The sequence below is a fragment of the Mustela lutreola genome, chromosome 6 (assembly GCF_030435805.1).
Source record: "Mustela lutreola isolate mMusLut2 chromosome 6, mMusLut2.pri, whole genome shotgun sequence".
Lineage (NCBI taxonomy): Eukaryota > Metazoa > Chordata > Mammalia > Carnivora > Mustelidae > Mustela > Mustela lutreola.
In genome coordinates this window covers 69013380-69032744 of record NC_081295.1, presented here as the reverse complement: position 1 = coordinate 69032744, position 19365 = coordinate 69013380, and the positions used below count along the sequence as shown (strand labels likewise).

General features: G+C 42.2%; 1 protein-coding gene across 1 annotated transcript in view; it reads right to left on the bottom strand.

The window, feature by feature from the left end:
* Positions 1 to 8371, bottom strand: part of MOXD1 (monooxygenase DBH like 1) — a 91881-nt gene extending 83510 nt beyond the window's left edge. The window contains exon 1 of the mRNA XM_059177528.1: positions 7996 to 8371. Coding sequence (XP_059033511.1) covers positions 7996 to 8262 — 267 coding nt within the window. The 5' untranslated portion in view covers positions 8263 to 8371. The remainder of the gene's footprint in view (positions 1 to 7995) is intronic.
* Between the last annotated feature and the right edge of the window lie 10994 nt (positions 8372 to 19365).

Genomic DNA, 19365 nt, shown 5'->3' with positions numbered 1-19365 from the left:
ACATACTGCCGGCCTTGCTTCAACATCAGACTTCAAATACACTCTGAATGGTTTTGTATGGAAGTCTCCTTTGCATCCCCATGCCAGATGCCTGGAATCTTCCAGGCTTTCTGTAGGTTGTCCATAAAGGAGTTGACTACCTGATTCCTATCAAAGAGCCTGAACACATTAGGTCAGTAGTTCCTGAGCATGTCTGCTGATCAGAATCACCTGGGAAACTAAAATTTATTAATGCCTATGCCCACCCCCTGAGACTGTATGAAATTTAACTGGTTTGGGGGAGGGAGGGCAGTTACCCGGACTTTGGAGTTTTTTAAAGACCCTCCCCCCCAAGTGATGTTAATGTGCAGAGAACTTCTGGCATAGGAAGTATCTTCTCAGTTCTCAGTTCTCTTAGCCGCGCTGTTCATCACTAGACTGTCATCCGCCACAGCATGAATCCATCTTGGCTCTGCCCAAAGGGATCTGGATGTCCAAAGTGCCAGGAGGCCTAGCTTCTACCTGGTTTCATCTACCATGAGTTCCCTTGTATGAGCAAATTTCAGGGCATGCACTTTGCCCAGGAGAAAAGGGTAGCAATTTAGTTTTACCTAACAAACTGAGATTTCCGAGTTTTCGTTTAACAATTGCCTGAAAGATGGAACTCTTCTGCAGGCACATGTGTTTTGCTGATCTAGCTTCTCCAAGTTCTTTAATTCTCTAATATTGTTGCAGATGAGAAAGAACAGAGTATAAGAGAAAAACATTGACACCTAGAATTAAAAAAGAAACTTCTATAAAATCACCAAGTCTCTAGATCAAAGCGTGAAAGACTCTAGTGGAGCTTACTAAACATCTGTGTAGAAATACCACAGAAACAGAAAAGAGAGCTTATGTGGTTCAGACACATTTGTTAAAACATTAATTATATTTCTTCCAGGTAAGCAGTTTCCTATATTCAAGGTCTACTAACTTCTTTGATGCACATGCCAGATAACCTTCTTCACAGTATATAATGTTTTGAGTTGTAAACACTGTGATTAATCTCTAAAGACAACCTTTAAGACTTGGGACATTTGTTTTTCTCTGGGTCTTGATCATAAGCACCCTAATCTGAAATAGCCACATGGTTTCCCCTTATCACATCATGCTATTTTAATTCTCAGCACTTCCTGGTATTTTTCTGGTTTATGTATTTATTTGTTTATCCCCCACCAAAATCTGAGCTCCATGATACCACTGGCTTCATCTCACTCAATGCTGTGTCCCTAGGATTTGGAACTTGAACATAAAAGTTCAATCAATATTGGTTAAATGACTGAATGACCACTCCGACATTCACTGCCCATAGGTAAGTGTTTTATTCAGTCATGTGAGAGTCACAAATTATTGTCCTGCTTTGTAACCTGTAGCCTCAAGTTTGGACATCCACAAAATGGGAGGAATAAGACGTTGACCTCAGAGGACTATTGTGAGCATTATATGAGAGTACATACTTTAAGGACTTATCATAGTGTATGGCATTTTCTAAGAACTCAGTGAATGAAAAATCATACCATAGAAATGTATGTCTATGACATTTATGGGGGAACAGAAGTAGTAAGAGAAATACTATGATTTTATTTTACTGATCACTTTTAAAACCTATTTATTATACATGTTCTTTCACTATTAAGAAAGAAAATTGGAATGTTTTTATGTAAACTACTGCTTACTTGCAGAAGAAGAAAGAATAAAAAAACCAGGACTCAGAGGAAATGAATCCAGGCTGCTGATCTGTATGGCCACCATACCACTGAATAGGTGTAGAAGACTCAGGTTCTCACATGTAAAATTGGAGGTGTGGGGAAACTTAGGAGCCCTGAGGGGAATCAACTGAACTCTGAGCTCTTTTTTTTTTTTTTAAGTTTGTTTATTTTTTAGCAATCTCTATACCCAATGTGGGGCTCAAACACCTGACCCTGAGATCAAGAGTCTGCAGACTGAGCCAGCCCGGGCATCCCTGAACCCTGAGTTCCTAAGAGCAGTAAGTAAATACACAGAGCAGCAACACTAACCTGTAAAAGCAGTAACTGTTTAAAGTCTTCTCATAATTTTTGGTTACACGAGATGAAGAGGAAAGGCCTCGATAGCAAATTAAATGTGGTCTATACATTATTTGTATAGCACTAGATATATAATTTCAACTTTACAGTTAACAAAAAGTATGCATTTGAAGTTATTTTTGAGGAATTCTCTGCTATGCACTATATGCTATCCTTATGAGCAGGGTTTTTTGGATGTTTGTTTGTTTGTTTGTTTGGGGGGTCTACTCTAGATTGTAACAAGTTTAAAAGACATAGATTGGGAAGAAGTTTCCTGGGGAACCAGCTGGCTATTTAAAAGTTCTGTACTGGTTGTTTTTTAAAAAGTTATGGTAAACAGCATCATAAGGCATCCATACTCAAAGTTTTGTCTTTTTCTTTCATATGGATCAAACATTTTTCAGAAACATGTTGATGTATAATGAATTCATTCCTTTTGCCAGCAACTTTATTGCAATAGGGCTCTATTACAAAAAAGTGAATCAGTAAGCCACCATTCATTTTCTTTGAAGTGGACTCTGCCTTCCCTTACAAGAACCCAGAAATATGCCATTGGTAGTTTGAAGCTCTGAACTTATTGGGCAGTTCAGGTGCATTATTCCCGTGGCTCTTAGGTCTGCCCTGTTTCCTCAGGCTGGCATTATGAAATCATCTGCTCTGCCAGGGAGAACCACACAGCTGTAGAGTATCGTGTGTGGAGCATTACACGGGCTCATGTGTCCTTATTACTAATGCACAAAGCACGACGCTTGGAGAGGTCCCTTCGTCATCTGGAAATCGGGGTGGGGGAGCATAATCTGAAGACTTATAAATATCTCTTAACAAAGCCCCAGCTGAGCTGTGTCAGGGTTGTACGCTCTCTTCATCTTTCCCTTACAGCTTTTCAATTTGCTTTCCAAACATTTCTTTGTTGCCGTTGGCTGGGACGCGCTTAAAAGCAGCACATCGTTAACCACAAAGAATGCTCACTGTTTTCTGTGATTTCAAATCACAGCACAATTTCCGAGCACTTCCTCAGCGAACCAGCCCCGCAGCAATTACCCTGCTGCTGAAGACTTGCTTCTCCTCCACAGAAATGTTTCATAGAGGCAGCCCGGGAGCAAGGCTGTAACAAATGATGACATATGTTTCAGCCTCCATTCACTGGCGATTTCTACCCCCAAAGGAAGAGTGAATCAATTTTTGTGCAAATTCAACGGGCACATCCGACAATGCTGCCCTCTTCTCTAACTCACACAAACTAGGCATTCATCAACCCGGATTACTTTCCTCAAATGGGGACTCACAGTTGCTAAGTGGCTGGGGTGGGGGTGGGATTGCACTGTGTCAAAAAGGGGCAAAGTACAAGGAAAGGACAAGAATCCATCAGGGAAGTGAGAGTTAATTCATTGAGACAAAATAGTGAGGTTTTCAAAAGCCAAGGCGAGAGGAAAGGCTGCTTCCCACTCCCACCCCAGGCAGTCCTGTGAAAGCCAGTGCAGAAATGACCACAGCAGCATCCCAAGGGTCACATTACCCCAAGTGTGAGACCCTCCACAACAGGGTATCTCTGATAGATGATGCTGAGACCTTCACTTCCCAACCATGTTTCTCTTTTCTTTCCCCTTTGATCAGACCTGGTTATATACCCATTTGGGTCAGTGGGTTAAAAACTGGGCAGGGGCAAATTTCCATAAAGCCTCATCTCTGGGTAGAGTTTTAAGGGTGGCCAGGCCTATAGCCTTGAGGCAAGGAAATAGAACTTGATTTTTCACCTAAACCTACTAGCAAATGTCACACTGCCCTCTGGAGGTATTCTCACTGGCTCTGACTCTGAATTAGGGATCGGCAACCACTGAAAAACATGGGAGTTGTAGACTTCTGTAGTCTTTATTGGCAGGGAGTGTGGAATAGTGTGGGATAACTGTTCACTAACTCCGTCTGAGTGGTGTGAGTAAAAGGAAAGAAGGTGAATAAGTAAATATTGTCTCCCAATCTCAGTAGTGTCAAGAGAGAATAGATGCATGTAGACAGGTGCTCAAAGGTGGTGGTGGGAAGGAGACTGTGACAAGTCAGTGGGGATGGGTGTGGAAGCAAGTATTTTGCAAAGACAGCCACACGCATATATTTTATTCCCCTGAGACCTCCTTATGACATGTTCCTGAGGTGCCACCTCATGTTCCCTCTTGAATACAGTGAGATACGACTACAACGAAGATGAATCAAAGGTTAAGTTATAGGACGCCTGGGTGGCTCAGTTGGTTAAGCAGCTGCCTTCGGCTCAGGTCATGATCCCAGCGTCCTGGGATCGAGTCCCACATCGGGCTCCTTGCTCAGCAGGGAGCCTGCTTCTCCCTCTGCCTCTGCCTGCCATTCTGTCTGCCTGTGTTCGCTCTCTCCCCCTCTCTCTCTCTGATAAATAAATAAAATCTTTAAAAAAAAAAAAAAAGAATATTTAAAAAAAAAAAAAAAAAAAAAGGTTAAGTTATAAAAGGCTGCTATCTAGTTTCTACCTGGGCCTCTCAGGGTATTCACCATGGGGACAGGGCCACTGAGCTGTGGGGAAGCTGAGTGGTCACACTCCCACCACAGGACCAGCTAAGTTTCCCAGCCAAGAGACAACAGCAGCCGCCAGTTAGGCAAGTGACTGAGGGAGACTTCCGATGATTCCAATCACTCACCTTGGAGTTGACATCAAGTAGCCTCTCCTTGAATTGCAGAGCTGAGAGCCAACTAAGTGTCACTGTATTAAGCAAACATGTTTTGGGGTGTTGTGTTATACAATAGATTAAAAAAAAATGGACAAGGCCCCCTCTGGCAGTGGACATTTCTTGCCACAGAATAAGCCATGCCTGAAGAGAAATGGGACCTGCCCCTCTGCCTTTCATGGCTTTTCATAATTTGGGTCGATTCGTTACTAACCTTGGCATTTTCCCTCTTGGCCCCACACTAAGTTATCCATGGGCTCTTATCTCCACGAAAATTTTGTGTATGTATGTGCTCTACATGGTGCTTTGTACAAACTTGGATTGTGGCCAGTATTTCATAATCGGATTTTATTTACACACATCTAAATTTCCATCTTCTCTCAAAAAAACCAAAAGCAAAAACAAAAGATCTGCCAATACCTGATTTGCATTCCCACAAAACAGTAACTCAGTCACAAAAACTCTTTTCCCCTCAATCCTCTCTACTGTCTGTTGCATTGCATCAAGCCCATCACTCTTTTATACTTGCTGTCTAACCTCTATAAGCATTTGGGTTTCTGGCATCTATTTTAACCAACAATTCTTTACCGGTTGGCTGGAATTTATTCTTACACAGTTATCTAGGAGTTAATATCCAACTGAAAAGAAAGTTTAAGATAACTAGAAAATAGAAGTCAGAATCATGAGAGAAAAAAATATCTGAAGGTCAAGTTTTTAAAAATTAAATAAGAAAGGAGGATATAAAATATATAGAAAAAAAGAAAGCTGCAAGGGGAGGTGACCCAGATGTCAATGTAGGGTATTATCAGTGGCCTGATGCCATCTCCAACCATTAGCAGCTGCTGCACATGCTTGGATGCCCCAGAAGCTAATGCTTTGTCTTGCAAAGTTTGTTCTCACTGGGAGTAAAATTACATGAAATCTGAAGTCCACTAATTGAATTACATATACTGTTTAAGGACCCTGTTTACCTTTTTGGTGTAGTTGCTCCTTAACATACCACTGTATGAAGACTCTCAAATTAATAGTTTCTAGAAGAAAGATTCAATTTCAAGTTTTAGAAAATCACCTAGCCTGGATGACCCAGAAGGAACTGGTATATTTTTTTATTTTTAGTGTTTGGTGTCTTTCATTTTATTAAAGAGGTTTTGATCAGTTTTCTTTTCCATATAACTGATGAGTTATTTCCATATAAAATAACTGAGTGTATTTTATACATCCTAGAATGAGTAGGATGGAGGAAAGGGAACAGTAAGCTTGTCAGTCCACTAAGAGAAAAATTATCATACATAGATGAAAATAACGATTTTATTTCCTTGGGAATAAAAATGGAGGGGAAAATCTTATTTCATGCTCATGAAATATATTAGGAAAGCGACCATTTCTAAGGTTTATCTCATAGTGATAGGTATTCACTGATTATTTTGAGAAAATTCATATGTCTCCAAGTTAATCCAAAGAGCATTTAGTTAATTTTTATACAGTCTTTATGAAGAACCACCAGCAGTGTGAAACTCTGTGGTTAACAAAGTCTGTTTTTGCGGTGGGCCAATTATGGCATGTTGAAACAAGACTCTACTTTTGGTCTTTCATTAGATATCAAATTGGATGGATTTTCTAGAAATGCTGCTCTTTTTTGTAGGGGGGACAATATCAAGTTATCTTTTAAAGTATACCCTGTTTTATGATATTACTACAGATTTTCCAAGTCCTTCTCAACAAAACGTGCAAAGATAGTTAAAGAACATACTTTTCCCACCCTGAACAAACAAACAAAGGACTTGGCTCAATTAGGTATTTAAAGAAGATATTTTCTTCTTCATTATCAGAAGAGAGTTAGTTATTCAGCTAGTGAGGCCTGTTGTCCTGCGATCAAATTCTTGGTTTACAAATTTGATGTCTGAAATGCTGCTGGAGGAAATTTATACATCAATGACTTCAACAAAGCATAGTCCTCCTAAAAGTTCATTTATTGGGGGTGTAGTAAATTTATTTTGGGAGAAAGGATTAATTTATATATTTTTTAAAAAAACAGACAACAGGATGGTTTTGAAGTTTTTATTACAGTCATTTTCTTTATTTCTAGCCAGATTTACTAGCTCAGTGCCAGAATTAGGGTTAAAATCTGATGGCATCTCAGTCAGAAAGTTGTGGAAATCAAACTTAGAAGTCGGAAATAAAATTACTGAGAAAGGCGCTTTGGTATTCAACCAGTGCACTGATTTTAATATCATCAAAACCTTAACCCAAAGCCAGAACGGTAAGGAGTTTTCATTTTGAAGAAAAGACTTTTTAGCAAAGGGCAGTATTTCGGGATGAACATTTATAAGTAACAGAGTATATTCACCATATTATGTAACCATGGAAAAGCGCCCAAAAGTTGTGAAGATCAAATTAACAAAGATGTCCAGAAAACCTAACCACCTAATCATTCTGGTTTTCTCACCATCCTCCCCCACTCCCCCATTCATAAAGATATCTATGAACAGGCAACGTGCCTACTCCGACTCTTTCATAGCAAATCGGCAGCTGTCAAATTAACTTGGTTGGCCATTAAAAGAAGTGAAAAGTTTCCCCACTTCATAGAGGATTTTGCCTGGGGAACTGTAAGTTTTGCAGGTCTCTGAATGGGCATCCTAACGGGCTCCCAGAATAGCAAAGTTCCTAAACGGTTCTTGGGGACCTTTCGTTCATCTCTCAGATGAGGCAGGGAACCTCAGCTCCACGCCTGGGGACTCCAGAATGGCTGGGATTTGGTAAATTCTGGGATCCTGGTTCTAGACAGCAAGATAGCAAAGTGCTAAAGCCCCCAATTCCCTCCAACCCTAATAGCCCTCTCCTTAGGTCCCCAAAGGTCGTTCTCCCTTTCCAGGACGGATGGACCGGGATGCGTGGCAGGTGTGTATGCGGGGGATCTAGTCAGTGCGGCGCTGGAGAAAGGAAAGTGTTCCGAGACGGAAAGCTGCCCGGGGTCACCCGTGCTCAGCTTCCCCGGGGGCAAACTCGGGGCCGGGCGGCGGAGGCGGGGAGTCCAGCCGCGGGCGCCTTTGGCTCCGAGGGCGCGGGAGCCGACCTCCAAGAGGAGCGCGTGCGGGGTTCGGGCTGTAGGGCTACAGGAGGCTTCCAGCCTCGGCCGCGGAGGGCACCGGGCGGCCCCGGGGGCGCCTGCACTCGCGCCTGCCCCGAGGGCGGGAGGAGACGGGACGCGGCTCGGCGGGGCGGGCTCCCGGAGCGGACGCGCTTACCTGCAGGTAGGGCCGCCCGTGGGCCACGCCGCCCAAGACGATGTCCGCCCCGGCCATGGCCCCGGTGGGCGAGAAGCCGAAGCCCACGTAGCCGGCGGTGCGCACCTCGAGGCGGAAGGCGAGCCGGCCGCCCCGGGGGCCCCAGCTCAGCCAGTACTTGCCCTCGGAGTCGAGAAGGGTGCGGTGCGGGAGGGCCCGGCCCAATCCCCCCGCCGCCGCTGCGCCGGGGAGCAGCCCCCAAAGCAGGAGCAGCGGCCAGCCGCACATCCTCAGGCGCCTCCTGCCCGCCGGCACCTGGGTCGCGCCGACTGGCGGAGCGAAGAGGCGGCTGGAGGGGCGGTGGCGGCGCGCGGGAGGCCTGGGCCCGCCCCCTCGGCCAGCCGCGCGCCCGCCTGCGGGGAGGGCACCCCCCCACCCCGCCCCCGCCCCCCCCCACTCCCGCTCCCCTGCCCGCCGCCGGCGACCCTGGGCCCGTCGGGCTTCCCGCCCAGCCACCTGCGGCCCGGCGACCCGGTCTCGGTCCCCGAGGTCTGGGCTCCGTGGGGAGGCAAGAGGGGGCGTCCCCGCTGGAAGAGGCAGAAGCCGAGAAAAGGGGCTGGGGCCGAGGGGAAAGGAGTGAGCACGCTAGTCCTGGGAGAACGTGGGCGCTGGTTGGGGCGCGGGACGGGGCGCTGGCCCGGGAGTGAATCCCTGGGGGAAGGAGGAATTGGGGAGAGAAGACAAGTTTAGCCTAGCCGAGAAGGGGAGGAGTTGAGTGATCAAAAGGGATAAATCCTGGGTTTGGGAGGAGGGACAGTGAGAGAAAGTCCCGGTCAGGGCTCCCTAGCCCACGGAGGGACACCATCATCTCCTCCGGGTCATTTCTCCCACCCTTACTCTTTGTGGGAGTCCCAAGGCTGGCAAAGTCTTGCTCGTGATGACAGAAAGTCAGCGCCCTGGTGCTTTCCTTCCTGCTGGGTTTGGTTTAGTTTGGTTTTGAGGGAACAAATATGGCCAAACTCCTTCACCATTGTAGGTCAGGATTAAAGCATGCTTTGGAAATTAGATTATAATTTGAAATCCTCTTTTCCCGCTATGTCAAGTTCTGACCACAGTCACGTTTAGCAAAAAGTGTTTTAGCAAGAAGTGTGTGTGTGTGTGTGTGTGTGTGTGTGTGTGTGTGTGTGTGTTTTACCACATCACTCCTGTTTTCAGTACTCTCATTATTCATTGTGGCGACTGTAAATACCTTCTCTATTTATGTGCTCATGTATTTGTATTCTGCCATGTTTCTAAAAAGTTCTAGAGCGGCTTACAAACATACAAACAATGCGAAATAGAAAAATAAGAGAGGATATCAGTTTCAAAGATAAGAGGTTAGGAATAATACTACAAATATGTACCACTTACTTTGAATTTGGAAGCTCTGTACAAGCCACGTATACACCCTGTTTTCTCTAAGTCTTAGTTCAGCCTGCTTTTTCTTTCTCCTATTTTCTCTTTCCATTTCTTTTCCCAGAACTTTCCCAAACTTACTAGCCTGCATCAAAACTTTTTTCTCCCAAAGATTCAGGCATATGTCACCATGTCTGGAAAGTGAACTGCAAGTGGATCCGCTGACCAGGGAGCTCCAGGAGTGGCCTGAGAAGGGACCCATTCCAAGGAGAGAAGGGATGGAAGTCTATAGGTTTAGCCAATGACAAGAGGCTGGCATCAGAGAAGAGGGCTGTGGAAACTGTGGGACAAGGTAAGAAAGAGCTGAGTTTCTGCAAGCCCCATGGCTGTGGCTATTGCTTCTGGCTCCAGCCCTGAAGACAAGAGGAATGTGGAAAGAGAGGAACAAAATGGTGGACATGGAGGCCAAGAGGACTGGATCTGGGAACCATGTGAGGCACACTCACCACATTGGGCAGGATTAAAATCCTGCTCGGTTATTCCAGAGCAATCAAAGATCAAGTTCCTGCTTTGTGACCCCACTTTATTCCCAGCATGGAAGAGCCTGGAACACATAGCTCTATCTGCTTCCTGAGATTGGTTCTATGAGTCCTAAATTCATATCTAGAAACTGCCCCCCATTTAATGTTCTAGCTTCACCTTCCATCACTCTCACCTCACTCACCCCATGCCCTCTAGACACATGAAAACTACCTCTAGAATTTTCAAAAGAGAGCCCTGCTGTTTCACATCACTGTGCCTTTTCAGACTGCTCACTCTGCCACATTTGCCTTTTCTCCCCGCTGAAGTATTTTCTGAACCTTCCTCTTATATTTCTGCCAAGATGACATTGGCCCCTCCATAGTGGAGTTCATTAAATGTTCTATCCAGACCTCATGATTGCAGTGCTAACACTTCAGTGTCTGTTGATATGCTTGTTTTCCTCCATTAGCCTCTCTAGATCAGGGACCACTCTGGTTCCCAATTGTAAATGCATTGCCTGAAGTATGGACCAGCATGCTATAAGTGCTTAATAAATACTTATAGAAAAAGTGTATAGGTGCATTTGCAGATCCTCCTGGAAGCATCTTCTTTACGAAGTTGGACAGTGGGGAGAAAGTTTGGCCCCCAGATATGTTGAAGGTTCTGCCCTGCATTAGTATTGGAGTAGAAATAGAAAAGGAGACCACACATGGATACACAAAAGAGAAAGTCTTAAATGGTTTTTATTATTTCATTAAGTAAAACCATTGAATGTGAAGTTAATGTCTTTTGTTTGTCTGTAACTGACATTGTATCTAAAACACCCTGAGTGCTCAAGAAATAGTAAAACTAATAAAATCATCTTGACATCAGGTTAACAAACAGAACATTATCAGCATAATTCATTGGCAAGAGACCCACTCTGCTTTGGTTTGAATTATTCCCGTAAATAAAGACAAAAGAGAAAATGTTATGTAAGTGTGGTTCATAAGCGCCTGAGTTCCCTAGACCAATACCAACTGCCTACTCATTTGCACAGAGGGCTCACTTTCCCAATTTGGAAATTAATTACTGTATAACTGCTTGTCTTAAATTTGTAAGGAATGCAAGAAGAAAGCGTAGGTCCATTAGAAACTTGGGCTATATGGCAGAGAGGAGAATGAAATCAGTAGCATGGGGTTTCAATTTTATTATTTTTCAAACTACTGTTTTTGTAAAAATGATACTTGCTCCTTATTCAAAGAAAAAAAAAAGTCGGGAAGTGCAGGGAAGTTTGAATAAGAAAGTAAACTAAAAAGATCACCTGAAATTCCACCATCCAAAAATAACCCTTGTATGCATTCTGAGAACATCATTCCAGAACTGAGTCCCATTAAAATCTTGGAGAAATAGCCTGTGGGACAAGAATTTGCAAAGAAACAGGTGAATTAATTTTGGAAGATTCCACTTGAAACAAACAGACTCTAAACATGCCAATTACAATCCCATTTTTCTGGGTTCTTCTAACCACATGTATCCAAAAAAGAAACAGAACAGGCAAAACTGAAGATTCATCAAGGTCTTACTCAAGGACAGAACATTCAACCAAATTACTCATTCTTAAAATGAATCATTTTCTCACCCTTTTCAATCAGGAATTTTAAATGTAATGTTTATTTTGAATCCTCACCCATTCCGACACACCACTGGAGCTGGCCAGTGTGACTACCCCCACGCTGAGCTTCCTCACCTTCCTACCCTCTGCTCTGAGGGTTTATTTATATTTCCACATTCATCAGCTGCAATGAGGGGAGGAGAAAGGAAAAAGGAAAGCCCAAGGGACCCTAACCAACCGATGCAAAGTTGCTTGGCATGAACTGGAATTGTCTGAAATAGGTTGTTTCTTACACAAATACAGGACTATCATAATTCTCCTGTCTACTTGGACCTAAGGTGCAACAATAATACTAAATATTTATAAAGTTCCTGTCTTCTAGGGAGCTCAAAGAAAAATATTTATGTAAGTGATCTCAGCAGTTGTCCAGCATTCAAATAAGGAAGCTGAAGCATTTTCTCACTGTTCTCTGGATAGGCTTAGTTAGCAGACCAAAATTGGTCACTGGTTCAAGTTAATATTGAGTCAGTGGCAGAAAAGCCAAAAATAGAACTTGGGTTTCGTCCTTCCTTCCTCCCTTCGCTTCCCTTCCCTTCCCTACCCTCATCCTCCCTTCCTCTCTCTTTTCTCCCTCCCTCCCTTCTTCTTCTTTCCTTCCTTCCTTTTCTATTCCTTCCTTCCTTTTGTCCTTCCTTCCTCTCTACCTGCCTCTTTCCTGGTTATAAATGCACTGTCTAGAGTATGGACCAGCATGCAGTTGGAGCTTAATAAATATTAGTATAAAATATTTATTACATCACCTTTAATAAATAATAATATATATATATATTTTTGTCTAAGATTCATTTATTTATTTGAGAGAGTGTGCAAGCAAGTGGGGCAGGGGGCAGAGGGAGATGGAGAGAATCTCAAGCAGGGTCCAGGCCCACGGGGGAGCTGGACTCCACGCTCCGTCTCTGACCTGAGCTGGATGTTTAACTGACTAAGCGGCACAGGTGCCCCCTCCACCCCTGCCAAATAATAATTTTTAAAGCCACCAGGTCATCACTGGGACACTTCCTTCCAGCAGAGCTGATATTTTTCATATAAGCAAGATGTTTGACCCACTATTAGCCCAACAATCTACTCCTTATTGTAATAATGGGAGAAAGTAATGATGACTGTGGGTGAATGGAGAAGATGAGGCTATAGTACATTTACTTTTATCATCAGGACGCTGGGATGGGTTTAACTGACTTCTTGAGGTTACTTTGCAATGGAGGACCAGTTGGCATTGGAAATCATTCTTAGTTTCCTACATATGAAAATAAAAGTAGCATCAGGCAAACCATTTCTCTGTTGCAAAACCTACACTTTGGCATTATCTATAAACTATGTTCTGAAATAAGGTTGTTTCAACTAAGAACAGTTTGTGGAAGAAAAAAAAAGTAATATTCTTTTTTATCACTAATGACCGTCTGTTAAAATTTCCCTTTATGGGGAACCATGATGTCTATCAATAACATGGTAGAGAAGAAACTGATTGATACTAGTATTTAGCCTATAAGGCTATAAAGCCATACTTTAAAAGTTGTTTGTGTATTGATGAGACCAATAGGCCTGGAATTTTGCCATCCATCAGAATGATCTAGAGCTTATTGAAAATAACCATGTCCTCACATTTTAGGAAACTGCCCTTCTGTGGAGATGAAGCAACATTAGCTGTCAGTGATTGTGGGAGGAGAAATGAGGGGTGATAAAATGTGCTGAGTTAATCCTAGGAATGCCAGTTTTGGAAGGAACCTGGTCAGTATTCTCATCCTGCAGCTGGAGAAGGTAAGTTCAAGAGAGAAGCAAACTGTTCAGAGCTACAGTGTTTTAGTAGATACAAACAGGATGGTTAGGTTTCCCGCACAATGAATAACAATGTTGGGCTCTTTCCCCATCCTTCTCTTAACAGTTAATTCTTTTCAATGTCTCCTGCTCAACCTTGGTATTGATTTTACCAAGTTCTAACCTCCGTAAACCTATTTGGAGAAAGAAGAGAGAGAAAGAAGTCAATGTGAACACGGTGCTATTCTCCCGAAGCCTAGGACCCCCCAGATATTATCCTCCGGGTTATGCAGTAGATTAAATAAGTACTTGTGATTTTGTGTGCTTATACTTCCATGGCCATCGATTAAAAGGAAAGCCTGGGCGATCAAATGAAATGAGCAACCAGTATCTGTTCAAAACTGAATGCGAAGCTGGCTGCACACTGGATATGAGATGATTCAGTACCACTTGATTCCAAAATCCCACACGCGGTTTCGGAAAAATTTAAAGCCATCTGTACTCTAATGGGGGAGAAAAAAACCCATAAAGATCAGATATATAAATACAAAAATGTAATTATCCATAAAGTTCATTAAGTCATGACAGTCATTACTAGGCATAATAAGTAACAAAAAGACGTTCCCTTAAATAAAATAGTGGACTAATTAGCAATTATTTTTCCATGTGGAAACTGGTAAATATAAGACCCAGTGTGGGGATGAGTGTTAAATAAGGTTCTGAAGCTTTCTAAGCAATTGCTTTCTAAGCAATACTTAGATAAAGAAGAATGCAGCAGCGGGGCTGGGGCAGGTGTGCGACCCCAGCAAGGAGGCATCGGGGTACCAGTGTCCCTGGGAAAGTCGAGGCTGCGGTGGGAATGGACAGGATGCATCCAGGCCCTCCTACACCCACAGCTCTGTCAGAGACAGTGAACAGGCCATGTGAAATGGGCCAACACCCTTCCAGAGAGTGATAGGAATCGAGAAAGGAAATTAAAAAAGAATAATGGGCCAAAGTGTGGGAACAGGAGTGTTGGGCAGCACCGGAGGGCACCTCTAGGGAGATGACTTCTGAGCTGAGGTCTGGATGTTGCCTGGGAGATGCTCAAGAAGATCCATAGGAAAGGTGTTCCAGAACCAACAGCAAGTACAAAGGCCTAGCCTCAAGGGGCTGACTGGAGCCAGAGGTTGAAAAAACACAATTGAGAACCAAGCCCCACAGGAAAACGGAACTGGAATCCCAGCGAGTTCTGTGTGACCCACAGCCCCATGGCCTCCCTACTACATTGCCTCTCAACACAAAAATTCTGGCCCCTGAGAATTTATCTTCTAGAACCAGCAGAGGTCAAGAGTTCTTTGGAGAAGGCAGCTGTGAGGCTTTAGTTAAAATCCTGAAGAGCTGGAAAGCACCAAAGTCCAACCACAGAAGACTAGCTAAGCCAATCATGGCCCACTTCACAAGGAATCTCTTGCAGTAGTTGATAATGCTAATTATAAGGATGGAAACATAGGGAAAGGCCCATCAAAATATGTTGAGTAAGAAAAAGCCCCATGCAAAGTAGTCCGTATGTCATGATAATAATCATGTCAAAATATGACCATGTGTAGGGACTGAAAGAAGGTGAAGGTGAACAGACTTGTGTGTTTGCTTGAAGGAGCTGTTCTTGTCACGTTCAGATTTATACTTTACAGTTAATTTGTTATTCTAAAGAGTCTCTGTGTCTCAATCTATCCTACCCCACCCGCAAAAGCCTAGTTTAGGTCCGCCTGGGTCTGTCACCTGCATCACATACCTTCTTCATGGAGTTGTCGGGAGGAAAATGTGTGATAGCTTCTCCTGGCGCCCTGTACCTTTTCTTCATGGCGCTTGAGGCAGGCCAAGTCATTGAAATCCCCTTCTGCCCTTTCGGTGTTCTACCTCCAACCACCCCACCCCCGGAAATATTGTAATTCTTTTTACCCAGATTTTAGCCTGGCCCTCAAAGACCAAGAACCAAAAGCTTAAAGTCTACAGCTCTTCTCAGCTTTTGAAAACTAAACTCATTGAAGAGATTATACCTGGGGTGAGGGGCGAACGAAGAGGGCCTGTGAGAAGCTAGGAGGAGGTTTCCTTATCAGCCGCATAACAAGAAGGGACTGTGCACCTGCTCTCAGAGAGACTGCAACTGGAAAGGATTAATACAAATCATTACAGCAATGTAACTAACACTAAGTATTTATTATGAACCAGATCATTTTCTTGGCAAAAAAGAAGAAAAAATACACATATGTATATGTATGTATGTATATATATGTATATATATGTATATATATGTATATATATGCATATATATGTAAAAAAAAAAGGAAGAAAAAGTTATTTGTTTCCTATGCTGCAAGCTTTTATTTACTGTCATTTGTAAGTTGAAGCTCTAGTCATTTTTTAAAAACATTTTATTTACTTATTTGTCAGAGAGAGAGAGCGAGCTCTAGCAGGAGAAGTAACAGGCAGAGGGAGAAGAAGGGACTCGATTTCAGGACCCTGGGATCATGACCCGAGCCGAAAGCAGGCACTTAACCAACTGAGCCACCCAGTCCCTTGAAATTCTAATCCTAATCTTTTGGAAATTTGTGCATTTAAAGGTCCATATTAGAAGTTAAAGAAATTAAAGATGAATTATCTTTGAAACTAAAGATAACTTAGCCTCACATAAATGCAATTTGGTCTTAAAAGTCATCTTTTACCAGGGCACCTGGGTGGCTCAGTGGGTTAAGCCTCTACCTTCAGCTCAGGTCATGATCTCAGGGTCCTGGGATCAAGCCCTGCACTGGGCTCTCTGCTCAGGAGGGAGCCTGCTTCCCCCCTCTCTCTCTGCCTGCCTCTCTGCCTACTTGTGATCTCTGCTTGCCAAATAAATAAATAAAATCTTTAAAAAAAAAAAAGTCATCTTTTATCTCACTTAATTTTTTAAAAAGCTATACTTTTTAAACTAAATAATCAGATTGAATGTCACTGTTGTAATTGACCGGATAATTACTGTCACCTCACCTATAGCAGAGCTTACCAAAACTGTCTGTCAAAACCCCAGGCCATCAAAAATTTAGCTTTAAGAGTAAAACTATCAGTAATAATGAGAAACAGGAGCATGACCAGAAAGTTAATTTCTAAAGAGCCCTATCTTTGGGGAGAATATCACTGTATTCACAATGCCTTCTTCTTCTTTACTTTTTTCTCCTTCCATGATGTTTAGGGAAATTAATATTTGGTAAAAACAAATTGCAGCCATGAGCTAGAAACATTTAAAGAATAAAGAGTAACTATTAAGAGGAGGCTATGGACAGAGCCAGGTGTTGTAACTCTTGGGAGTAAAACCATAATAAGGATAATGATCATCACAATAATAATAATACATTTATTGAGTACTGCAAATATGTTACATGAACTGTCTCATTTAAGTTTCAGAGTAACTTTTATGAAGTCAATAGTGTTGTCTATTTGGAGGAAATTGAGGAAGAAAATTGCTTTTCGATTTATAAGACCATTCCCTGCTCCACTCCTTCCAGTGACAACAGGATCTTCTCTCAATTGTGAAGGACAAAATTCCTTTTATTTATTTATTTTTTTAACTACCATAAACTGTCATGCATCCTAAAATTTTCTATGTCTCTTATCAAACCCACTCTATTGGTAATATTTTTATTGAATTAAAGTTTAAAATAAAATAAAATAAACACAGAAAACCAATTTGCTACAGATGTTTGGATCTTTCCTTAACACAAATCTCTAAAACTTTATGTGGTTACTGAGTTCCCAGTGGAATGGTTATATGCTGAGATTGATCATATGGCAATGGAACATATGAAAATTTAATGGTGAGGAACAATATGTGAAGGGGAGAAGTAGGTTGAAGTTGAAGGAAGTGAGTCATTTTTTTTATATTTTATTTCTCTGTCTCCTCCCTATATACACACACCTTAATTCAATTATTTTTGCTAGAGGGAATGGAAATGATCAATCCATTTTTCTCCTTTCTCAGATGTTAGGAAAAGGACAACTAAAGGTGTTGAAACTCAAACTTCACACAACATAAAATGAGAGTTAATGTCTTTAAAGGAACAACTTAGGAAAAAAAAAATAAATAACCTGGCTCTCCTTCTCAAGTATGTAGCTAGTGCTTAGAATTCACAGCAGCAAAAAAGTTATGGAGAAAATTGCCCTGATCATGCTTTTTTTTTTTTTTTCAAATTATGGATTTATATTGTGACTTCTAGTGACAGTACAGTGAAGGCATTTTATTTTTTTTTTATACTTTTTTTATTTTTTATAAACATATATTTTTATCCCCAGGGGTACAGGTCTGTGAATCACCAGGTTTACACACTTCACAGCACTCACCAAATCACATGCCCTCCCCAATGTCCATAATCCCAACCCCTTCTCCCAAACCCCCTCCCCTCGGCAAACCTCAGTTTGTTTTGTGAGATTAAGAGTCACTTATGGTTTGTCTCCCTCCCAATCCCATCTTGTTTCATTTATTCTTCTTCTACCCACTTAAGCCTCCATGTTGCATCACCACTTCCTCATATCAGGGAGATCATATGATAGTTGTCTTTCTCTGCTTGACTTATTTCGCTAAGCATGATACGCTCTAGTTCCATCCATGTTGTTGCAAATGGCAAGATTTCATTTCTTTTGATGGCTGCATAGTATTCCATTGTGTATATATACCACATCTTCTTGATCCATTCATCTGTTGATGGACATCTAGGTTCTTTCCATAGTTTGGCTATTGTGGACATTGCTGCTATAAACATTCGGGTGCATGTGCCCCTTTGGATCACGACATTTGTATCTTTAGGGTAAATACCCAATAGTGCAATTGCTGGGTCATAGGGCAGTTCTATTTTCAACATTTTGAGGAACCTCCATGCTGTTTTCCAGAGTGGCTGCACCAGCTTGCATTCCCACCAACAGTGTAGGAGGGTTCCCCTTTCTCCGCATCCTCGCCAGCATCTGTCATTTCCTGACTTGTTGATTTTAGCCATTCTGACTGGTGTGAGGTGATATCTCATTGTGGTTTTGATTTGTATTTCCCTGATGCCGAGTGATATGGAGCACTTTTTCATGTGTCTGTTCCCCATCTGGATGTCTTCTTTGCAGAAATGTCTGTTCATGTCCTCTGCCCATTTCTTGATTGGATTATTTGTTCTTTGGGTGTTGAGTTTGCTAAGTTCTTTATAGATTCTGGACACTAGTCCTTTATCTGATATGTCGTTTGCAAATATCTTCTCCCATTCTGTCAGTTGTCTTTTGATTTTGTTAACTGTTTCCTTTGCTGTGCAAAAGCTTTTGATCTTGATGAAATCCCAGTAGTTCATTTTTTCCCTTGCTTCCCTTGCCTTTTGCGTTGTTCCTAGGAAGATGTTGCTGCGGCAGAGGTCGAAGAGGTTGCTGCCCGTGTTCTCCTCAAGGATTTTGATGGATTCCTTTCGTACATTGAGGTCCTTCATCCATTTTGAGTCTATTTTTGTGTGTGGTGTAAGGGAATGGTCCAATTTCATTTTTCTGCATGTGGCTGTCCAATTTTCCCAGCACCATTTATTGAAAAGGCTGTCTTTTTTCCATTGGACATTCTTTCCTGCTTTGTCGAAGATTAGTTGACCATAGATTTGAGGGTCTATTTCTGGGCTCTCTATTCTGTTCCATTGATCTATGTGTCTGTTTTTGTGCCAGTACCATGCTGTCTTGATGATGACAGCTTTGTAATAGAGCCTGAAGTCCGGAATTGTGATGCCACCAACGTTGGCTTTCTTTTTCAATATCCCTTTGGCTATTCGAGGTCTTTTCTGGTTCCATATAAATTTTAGCATTATTTGTTCCATTTCTTTGAAAAAGATGGATGGTACTTTGATAGGAATTGCATTAAATGTGTAAATTGCTTTAGGTAGCATAGACATTTTCACAATATTTATTCTTCCAATCCAGGAGCATGGCACATTTTTCCATTTCTTTGTGTCTTCCTCAATTTCTTTCATGAGTACTTTATAGTTTTCTGAGTATAGATTCTGTGTCTCTTTGGTTAGGTTTATTCCTAGGTATCTTATGGT